We start from the raw sequence: 10,042 nt of genomic DNA, 5'->3' as shown, positions 1-10,042 counted from the left end.
AGCCAAGCACTTGCTGCCCAGAATAGCTTTATGCGGGGTTCCCATCAGAGGTTCACATCATAGTAATAGTCAGCGATGTTGGGCCCGTCCCGCTTGCGCTGCTGGGCCTGGGAGAGAAGGGGTCGGGGCCCGCCTGGCCTTGGGTGCCTGGGTCTGAGCCCATAGTCTAAAGAGAGAAGAGGGAAGGGTGGAAAGAAATACTGCTGATGGGGAGTGGGGCTACAGCCAGCTCTCAAGAGGCAGTCTGGGAGTTGGAGAAGTAGGGCTTAGCCCTAGGGGTCCTCTAGGGGTACCTGCTATGCAGGGTGGGGGAGGGGAGAGGAATACCACCCTACCATCCACCAGGCCTGAGAGAGGCTGCAACAGTTCCAGCGGGGCTGAAAATTCCTCCGGAACAGATTGCTGAGACCTATGGGAAATATTGCTGTGCTGAGCCCTAACCCAAAAGGCCACTTCTTTGTGAGGGACAGTCCAAGGTGAAGACTTCATGAACTAACCCTTCCCAGAATAATGGTCAGCCCCTTCCAGAGTCTTCTAGGCCCTGAGGCTCTAGCCTTACCTCTGGGGCTGAGGTCGAAGGAGTGCGCCTGCCAGGATGAGGTAAAAAAGGAAGAGACTGAGCCCAGCCCTGGGGTACAGAGCCCCAAGCATGGCGAGAACCATCGTCTCCAGTCCCTGCTGTGGGGGCTACCTGCCCCTCCCCCAGCTCGACAGAACCTGGTGCCAGTTCTCAGGGCCACCTCACAAAGGACATTAATTCCAGGGTTCAACATCAGCACTACCACACATGTCCCTGCCAGGACACACCTCCCTTCAGTTCTAGGGACCTGCAGTTCCTTACTATCCAACTCCAAAGCCCTGTCCATCACTCTAGACTACTGGATGCCACCACAGTCCTCCATACCCACATGGCGTCCCCATGGTCTTCTGGGATTATCTGTCTCCCATCCCAGTACCTTGGTTGAGCCTCTCCCATGTCATACCCGATTGTCAAGAGTACCCATGCACTTTCTTCTCTGCCCACTGACCCATTCACCATGAAGTGCTAAAGATATGGTCAACAGTTCCTTTCCCCACTGCCCACCATACCAAGTATATGACACCAGACCTTCCCTGGGGCCTCAGGCCACCCAGTCCTCTGCCCTTACAGCACAGCACTTCAGTGAGATCCACCCAGATTCCAGTCACCGTCTACAATGGCTATGGGCTAGTGTAACTTGGTGGCTGAGTCTCTACCCAGCTCCAAAATGCCAAGACTGTGCTGGGTTTTGGTTCACAGCCTGATGGGAAGCTTGGCTCTCCTCTGCTATCACTGCAGGAGGCACCCGCCACTGTGCTGCCTGACACTGCTTCCATCTCCAAGATCCCAGCAGCGTATGGACATGGATTTCCTCTGGTAGTCAGGACCTGTGGGGCTGGAACTATGCCTTGCATGGCACCTAAGCCCACTACAGTGTAAGCACCCAGAGGACGCCTGTCAGGCTAAGCAGAGGGTCACAGGTTCCAGAGCCAACAAACAGACAAACTGTCCTTCTCACTGCCCTGGTTCACAGCAGGCATCTGTGGGTCTCTGAGTCATGTAACAAGCATGTCAGGTTAAGGCTGGGACTATGAGGGCATCTTGGATGAGGGGAGACCTGAGTGACAGGTGCAGACAGTGCTCTCCAAAGGCCATTGGCAGCACTGCTGGCAACAGTCCACACAAGGACAGGAGGTAGGTGTGACAGCTTAGCCCTATGGTCCCACAATGAGATTGCCATTGACTTAGAGGTCCACGCGTCTCTTGTCTAAAAGGAAAGGGCAGAGGAAGAGAGCAAAGGACAAGGAATGAGGAGTTGAGACCCACAGTCTGTCAGACCCTCCTCTGTCTTCTCCAAGTAGCTGGCACGGCTCCAGCAATCTCAGTCTTCCTCAGCCAGTCAGCCTGTAGGGAAGTGTCCCGGAGGGAAACTCCAGAACACCCCCAGCCTCTGCCCATTTCCTCAGACTCAGGGTCACACTCTATCTCCTGCTGTAGAAAAGAGCGTCTCCTAGGGCTTGCTGGTCAGCCCTGCAGGGGAAAGGATAAACGGAGGCCCTGGCTACAGGAATGTTACTACGGTAATCCATGGCCCAGTTCAGCTCGTCTTTACCAGGGACCAGTGAGATGGAAGCATCTAGTCAGGCAGCTAAGCAAACAGTGACCCATGCTGGAGAAGGCTAAGCCACAGCAGCTCCCTGGGCCTGATGGAGACCTCCTGCCTAGTGACGAGGAGCAGACGGCAGTGGCTTCCTTCCAGGATGGTATGAAGAGGAACAGCTGCGATGACTGGGGCCGAAGAGCAGAGCTACAGGAGAGGAGCTGCTGACGACACAGAGCCACATGCGGGACACTACCAGAGTCAGGTTTATTAGAGAAGAGGGGCCTGGGGGGACTGGAGGGCTGAGAGTCCCTGCCCATGGCAGCAGAGCACAGCACATGGCCCTCTGCCCCAGCTTCTGCATGGCTGTCAGCCCCAACTGTAGAAATAGATTTTCTGCCAGGAGGGCAAGTAGTCCATGAGCGGCCCTGCAATGGAGGGAAGGGGAGGTGGTTAGAGGAGCCCTTTTCTGACACTGCCACCATCAGAGCAGCTCACGAACACACCTCCTGCTGCATCTCCTGCCTCTGAGGCTATACTGGAGATTGGGTCACAGACAAGGATCCCAGGTTGCCAGGGAGCATGCTCAGCATGTCTTCCTTTATGGCTGGGTACCCAGGCAAGCCCCAAGGCCCCTCCTTGCCTTCCCAGATAAGTCTGCCTCCAAATATGCAGGTCCCAAAGGCAGGAAGAGGCTTGCCAACCTGATATGGCCTAATAATCCTACGCAGACACAATTCTGGCCACAGCCTCACCTAAGGCCCTGGCACTGTTACCTCCCAGTACTGATTTCAGGTTCACTCCTGACTGCCCATTAATCAAACCAAAAAAGGACAGAACAAACATTAAAACGGGCCCTTTGTGCCTCAGGGGCGTCCCACAACCACATTGTCCTTCCACACTTACTTGCCACCAGACCCACGCCAGGGATGTGGTCTGTAAGCAGCTGGAGCAAGAAGAGGATCTTGGCTCTGATTGGGGAAAAGAACAGCAGGCTGAGGGGCGGGCAGGCAGGGCGGCTCCCTGCTCACCAGGAGCTAAAGGCCTTTACCAAGCCACCAGCCATCTCAGAAAACAAGGGACTAGGATGGACCCAACATAAGGCTAGACCACCGGCACTCCATCTGTCCACAGCTGCACCCCTTGTTCCCAGCCGTCAGCTTGTCAGCTGGCAGGTGTCACTCACACCCCTCCCCTCTCCTCTTTTCTACCTTCCTACCATTGGTATTCCTAGGGGCCACTCAGAGTCTGTACCCTGGAAGTTTCCAGAAGGAAGGAAGCTGGTTACACAGAAACCTCACAAGCCAATGCTCAGAGTAGGCAGGGGTCTGGGAAAGGGACAATGCTAAGAAGGTCCCCTCTGCCTCAAAGAGAGGCTTGTTTAAGATAGGACTTCCCTCAGGAGAACTTGGGGCGGGAATACTCAAAGAACATGTGTGGGTTGGAGGTGTGGTTCAGGGGGAGAACACTCGCTTAACATGAGGCCTGTGGCTTCACCCCCAGCAGTCCTGGGGGGACAAGACCTAACATTCACCATGTCATTATATATCAAGCACAGGCAAACACATTCAGTTACCACATGCTATACAATCTATCAGCCGGGCACCATCACTGTCCCTGTTTACAGGTAAGGACATGAGCCCAGGTCCTGCTTAGACATCCCACCATACATCATAGAGTCCCGGCAGGCCTTTTTCAGAGATTTCTCTGGCTAATGCAGGGGCTCTGATCCTCAAAAGTGATCAGTGTGGGATGGGCCCAGCAGTAACAGCCTAGTTGGGGCCTGCTTAGTTGCCCAGTTGCCCTTTGAAGCATAGCGCCTGCTCTGAGAAGTGAATGTCCCATGGAGAAAAGAACTGGAGAGGGGCGGTCTGCACCTACTGTGCCTTGCAGATCTTGTACTCTGCTGTCAGCAGTCTCTCAATACCAAGTACGCAAGCTCACACTGGCCTGTCCCTCCGTGCAGCAAGGAGGACCCTGGTGATGGGAGGAAGGCCGTCCTTACTCAGAGAAGCGGTCATAGAATGGTGAGCGCAACAGGTAGTACAGCAGCAGGATTGTGCGGCGCCTCAGTTCCAGCCGCTCCCTCCGGGTCAAGTTCTTCCTGTCACTCAGGAGACTCAGGCTATAGGGGAAGGGACATAGGGACAAGGATGACCTATGACTCTGAGAAGGAAAAAGCCACACAGCAGGCAGAGAGCCCCATGGGACTCCATATCCTCACCCACTCTCACCTAGTCATATCTACCACGCCAGACAGTAGCCAGGGTGTCCACGATCGCTGACCCCATAAGCCCAGGCTGAGCACTGACGGTCAAGATGTCAAGGATATCTGCAGTGCGGGGTCCAGCTCAGCTCCTCCCCAGCCCGCCTCCAGCACAGCTAAGGATACAGTGCAGCAGGGGCCGGGCGATGTACAAAGACTCTGCAATGGTCTCCTGCAACCCCAGAGGTGTTGGGGGCGTGCTCAGCTCCTCCTGCCGCTGTTTCTGCCGAATCTCCCGCTGCTGAGGGGCTCCCCAGTACCGTGAGTGCAGGGATGGGCCTAGAACATAAGGACAAGGGCAGTGAGCCTGGAGCCAGAGTGGGTGATGACAAAAGCCAGTCCCACGGGCTCACACTGACCTCAGCACCTAGGTGCCCAGTCCAGCTACATCTTCCACTTACTGTTCTGCAGGGTTCGCACCACTCTGTGTGACCGTTTCCCCACATATGATGGCTCCTGGCTGCCCAGATTGTGGTCACCATCTAGCAGGCATAGACAGGGCATAACATTAGAGGGACACATTCCTAGCAGAGCCCGCAGAGAACATGTGTGCAGTGAATGCTTGAGGATCTACCAGAACCCAAGAGCCTGGCCTCAGGCAGCACTGAACTAAGAGGCTGGTTTGGCAAAAACCTTTCCATAGAGGGAAGCACTCTGGAACCTACCCTGGCCCAGGAAGAGGCCATCATCACTCACAGTCAGTCAACCAAGAGCCTAGGCTTCCAAGATACTGGAGGAAGGATAGGAGGGCCCAGCCCATCAACATCTGTCAGGGCTATAGGACCATGAGGCTGCATTCTCTCAATCTCTTGTGGTCAAGTTCATGTGGAAGGCACATCACTGTCGCCTTTCAAGATAAGGGGGGAGACTTGAGGCTGATGGAGGGGCCCAGAGCAGCCAGGTACCCTGCCTTTTGAAGATACGGTTCATGATACAGAACCAGGCCCAAGACAATTTTGGCAGGACACCTACCTTGTGCTGATGCGCTACCCCTAGTTCCTGCAGCCCACAACAGAAAAGGACTCTTGCACATGTCCCAAGTTCAGGGATGGGAGTGTACCTCAGTGAGTGGTAGAGCACTCGCCTCACATGTACAAGACACTGGATTTGATCGCCAGGACCTCAAACATAAACTCCCAAGTTTAAGTTCTCATTTTCTCCAAACCTTGCCTTCTTCTTTCTTATAGAATAAATGAGTACTGAGCTGACAGGAAATGTGCTTCAGAGCCCCAGAGCAGCCCTATGCTCCACTCCACTCCTGGGAGAGAAGCAGCTTACCCAAGGGCTGTGCCTGGGTCTCCCTGTCCAGTGGAACAATGGGGGGTGACGTCTGAATGCCGGCCTTGAACCAGATCAGCAGGAGCATGCGCAGGACAGCCCTGGGACGGGGATCACGGCGGTTAGAGAGCAGGTAGCAATCTGCTGAGCATCCCCAGTGCTGGACGGGGTCACCCCACCTCAGTCCTGCCCTCCACAGCCCAACCTACTTGGCCAACTGGATGAGAGCAATGACGAGCCAACGGCCTACTTCGCCCCAAACCTTGGCAGCCCCCATCTCCATGAACACCTCCACACACTCCAGTACACTCAGCCATGTCAGCAACTTCTGCTGGGACAGCGACTGCAAGAAGCCCAGAGGTCAGGGAGCTTCTCGAGCCGCAACTGCAGTCTTAGGAGAAGCAGGCTGCCCTGGCGGGGGGTTCCCTCCTTTCTAAGCCTAACGCCTCAGTTCAATACCAAACCCGCTGCTACCAGGCTGGCTGGCCCAGGACGAGTCTGTGTAGCTCTCTAAAAATTCGTGTATGAGGGCTGGAGAGATGCTCTTCCAGAGGTCCTGAGTTCAATTTCCAGCAACCATATGGTGGCTCACAACCAACTGTAATGGGATCGGATGCCCCTTTCTGGTGTGTCTGAAGACAGCTAAAGTGTACTCATATATGTAAAGTAAATAAACTTTTAAAATAAAAAGACACCTGTCCCATTTAGTTTGGTTTTTCGAGACAGGGTTTCTCTGTGTAGCCCTGGCTGTCCTGGAACTCACTCTGTGGACCAGGCTGGCCTTGAACTCAGAAATCTGCCTGCCTCTGCCTCCCAAGTGCTGGGATTAAAGGCGTGTGCCACCACATCCAGCCTTGTTTTGTTTTGTTTTGGTTTGGTTTTTTGAGATAGGGTTTCTCTGTATAGCTCTGGCTGTCCTGGAACTCACTTGGTAGACCAGGCTGGCCTCGAACTCAGAAATCCGCCTGCCTCTGCCTCCCGAGTGCTGGGATTAAAGGCCTGCACCACCAGGCCCGGCTTGTTTTGTTTTTTTAAAGGAAAGAAACTTCATGCATGAGACGACCAACAATTGGTCTGAGACTCATGTGGCCATGCCTCCCACTCTGAGACGACGACCACGCACTGGTCACTGCTGCTTTCTTCCCACGTCCCTGAGCTTCCCCACCCTCAGCTCCTGGCAAAGTTCTCACCACAGGCAACTTTTTTCGAAGCTCCTTCCTTAGGATCCCGTCATTGAGCAGCACCAGCAGGTTCGAGGCGGAGTACACTGAGAAGCAGAGTGTGGTCTTCAGAGGCTGGCTCTGCCCTGGCCTTCACCCCCCTCACCCTTACCCTAGAACCCTGCTGATCACAGCCACCCACAGACTGTGAGGAAACCAACAAGCCTCTCCACCCACTACCTCAGATCCCTTCTCTCCAGGATGACATCTGAGCCGGTAAGAAATGGGCTGATGGGAGTGACAAGCCAGCCCTTGCTCTGCAGGGCAGCACTGGTTACTGAGCTGTCACATTCCAAACAGCCAAGTGTGTGGCCCCACCACCTCACCTTTGCTCTCTTCAGATGGTCCCCCCTGAAGGGCTACATCACACCTACCTTTCAAAATCTCCCTCATTCTTTCATGATCTTCACTACCCCCACTAAGCAAGCACTGCCCTTACAGCAGGGAGGTCGGGGCATTTGAATACCGGTGCTGGCATCAAGGACTTTCCTGAACTTTTACTCCCTCAGCTAGACAGAACAACAGCGCCCTTCTCATACTCATAGGTCTGATGAACTAGCAAGGTCGGGAAAGTTGCTTAATCCTAAGCAAAACCGGGAGCGAGGAGCCAGTCAAAGCTCTCACAGGTCGCCCGACTCTGGGGACACCAAGTGTCTTGGACAATGGACAGCGGATCTAGAGGGAAGCTCAGGACCTTCAGTCAAGGTTCCTCTGGAAGCCTTCTCCCTCCCCAGCCCAGAGTCCAACTCACCCAGCTCGGACAGCTCGTGTGAATCGGAGAAGCGACCTAGGGAAGAAGGGATAGAAGGCGTTGGTGAGCGTCTGTTTTACCCCGCGGCTTTTGATTCTCTAGTTTCCTCTACGCCACAGGGACCTAGACAGAACTGAAGCACCGCGACCACTACCCTGGGTCAGCAGGTAAAGGGCCACAGGGCTCCTGGGTCAGAGTCCCCAAGAAATGGGTCAAAGGTCAGTGTGGCACCTGCCAGCAGGTAACTGAGGCCCCGCACAGCCGTCTCCAGCTGGGCCGTGGCGGCTGGATGACGAGTCACGTACTCCTGGTAGCGGAGGCTCAGGAGCCGCAGCTTCTCCATCCTGCTCTGGCCACCGACAGTCCCACCGGCCGACAGCAAGGCTGGTAGCGGCGCCCTGCGCCCTGAGCCCTCCTTCCTGCTTCCGGCCCTAAGCCCGCCTCCCGGTTGCTCAACTTCCGCAGCCCAGGACGACTTAGACGCGCGGAGCCCCTGAACGCCCTTTCACCCCATCTCTAGCGCCTCCTCCCCGCGACCGGGAGCTCCCACCCTCCCTCCTTCCAGCCATTGGCTCCTTCTCTCTCCGCCCTGAAGCTCCCTAGAACCTCCGGCACCCGACCTGCAGCCTCCTTTGGTTGGCTGTCTTGGCGCCTGCGTAGTTACAACTTGCCGGCAGGCTGAACAGTTCATCCTAGAGAAGGTACTGCGACGCCTCAGACTTTCTCAGCCGATCGCCGAGAGCTCGAACGGGAGGGTCGGGAAGCAGAATTTGGGATTTAAGGCACGGGGAACCTTGAAACTGTCGTAAATAGGTCTCAGCAGCCGCCAGTCTCCAGTTTTTTCACAAAAACCAGTGTCGGGAAAACTGGGGCAAACCTAACCAGCAGATTTAGAACAGTGGCTTCGGCTCCAGCTCCTTCAGAACACGTGGACCCCCAAAACCCGTACTCGATGACTACCTCCTTGGAGAATGCCCTGGCCTATCCTTCTGCTCTCCGTTTAGGGACGACCCTGTGCATTAGCTTCCCTGATCTGCACCTCGGGTTCCCTTATCTACAAAATTACTTGGGCCCGATTTGGACCTTGAACTCGGAATGAATCCCATCGTTTTCTGGCCCTTGGATGCACCTCCAGGCTCTCAGCTGGCCTCCAAGGGTTGGTGGAAACTCCTAAGGATCCATTCCTGAACTGAGCTGCAATGCTGCTAGAGTCAAGGTGCTGCAGAAATGGAGGGAGGGAACCCCTCCTGGGAAGCAGTTGATTGGCTGTGGGAAGAGGGGGCTTGGCAAATCTGCGCCATTGCGGACTCCGCCCGCGAATTTATGGTATACAAAGAATATGCCCAGTTACGCCCATCCACTATATTACGTGCATATACGAAAATGTCATAATGAAGCTCATTACTTTGGTTTGCATGTTTTGAGACAGGATCTCACTGTGAACCCCTGGCTGGCCTCAAATGCATAGAGACCTGCCTACATCTGCCTCCAAAGGGCCAGCACAAGAGGCAAAGCACATTGTTTTGCACAATTAATAAAAATTCTCATTAGAGATCTGGAGAAATGGATTCAGAGATTAAGAAATGCTTGTTTAGCTGGGCAATGGTGGCTCACGCCTTTAATCCCAGCACTTGGGAGGCAGAGGCAGGCAGATTTCTGAGTTCGAGGCCAGCCTGGTCTACAGAGTGAGTTCCAGGACAGCCAGGGCTACACAGAGAAATCCTGTCTCATTTTAAAAATCTTTTAAAAAACTGGGCATGATGCTGGAGAGATACTTTGAAGTAAAAGACCACTTGTTCTTGAGGAGGACTGACATGATGGCTTGCAACGATACATAATTCCAGTTTTAGGGTATTCAACGCCTTCTTACTACCGCTACAGGCACACACATGAATAAAGACATGCAGGCAAAACCCATATGCATACAATGAAATAATTTTTTTAAGATTTATTTATTATAAATGTATATGAGTACACTGTAGCTATCTTCAGACACACCAGAAGAGGGCATCAGATCCCATTTACAGATGGTTGTGAGCCAACATGTGATCGCTAGGAATTGAACTCAGGACCTCTGGAAGAGCAGTCAGTGCTCTTAACCGCTGAGTTCTCTCTCCAGCCCGAAATAAATTTTAGAATCAAAAATTGGACATAGTGCCACATTCCTGTAAGTAATTCCAGCACTCGGGAGGCAAAGTCAAGAGGGTGGCTGCAGTTTCAAAGGCAGCCTCTCCCATGTAGTGAGTTCCAGGGTCGGCTGGGCTAGAGTAAGATTTTGTTTTAAAAAATCAAATTGAGCCGGGCGTGGTGGCGCACACCTTTAATCCCAGCACTCAGGAGGCAGAGGCAGGTGGATTTCTGAGTTCGAGGCCAGCATGGTCTACAAAGTGAGTTCCAGGACGGCCAG

At 54.1% G+C, this 10,042-nt stretch overlaps 2 protein-coding genes across 2 annotated transcripts; both read right to left on the bottom strand.

The window, feature by feature from the left end:
• Positions 1-10: 10 nt before the first annotated feature.
• C3H11orf94 (chromosome 3 C11orf94 homolog) lies at positions 11-832 on the bottom strand. The gene is made up of 3 exons (XM_021192429.2): positions 560-832; positions 336-409; positions 11-166 (listed from the first exon to the last, which is right to left on the bottom strand). The coding sequence occupies exons 1-3, from the start codon at positions 661-663 to the stop codon at positions 45-47; spliced, it is 300 nt and encodes a 99-aa protein (XP_021048088.1). The 5' UTR covers positions 664-832; the 3' UTR covers positions 11-44.
• Positions 833-2,367: 1,535 nt separating this feature from the next.
• Pex16 (peroxisomal biogenesis factor 16) lies at positions 2,368-8,304 on the bottom strand. Its single transcript, XM_021194032.1, has 11 exons — positions 7,867-8,304; positions 7,636-7,671; positions 6,855-6,931; positions 5,874-6,007; positions 5,665-5,765; positions 4,788-4,868; positions 4,513-4,665; positions 4,355-4,427; positions 4,126-4,245; positions 3,027-3,091; positions 2,368-2,548 (listed from the first exon to the last, which is right to left on the bottom strand). Exons 1-11 carry the CDS (start codon positions 7,976-7,978, stop codon positions 2,490-2,492), a joined length of 1,011 nt encoding a protein of 336 aa, XP_021049691.1. The 5' UTR covers positions 7,979-8,304; the 3' UTR covers positions 2,368-2,489.
• Positions 8,305-10,042: the final 1,738 nt, after the last annotated feature.

The sequence above is a fragment of the Mus pahari genome, chromosome 3 (genome assembly GCF_900095145.1).
Source record: "Mus pahari chromosome 3, PAHARI_EIJ_v1.1, whole genome shotgun sequence".
Lineage (NCBI taxonomy): Eukaryota > Metazoa > Chordata > Mammalia > Rodentia > Muridae > Mus > Mus pahari.
The sequence above is the reverse complement of the archived record's forward strand: the minus strand, read 5'-3'. Positions and strand labels throughout refer to the sequence as shown.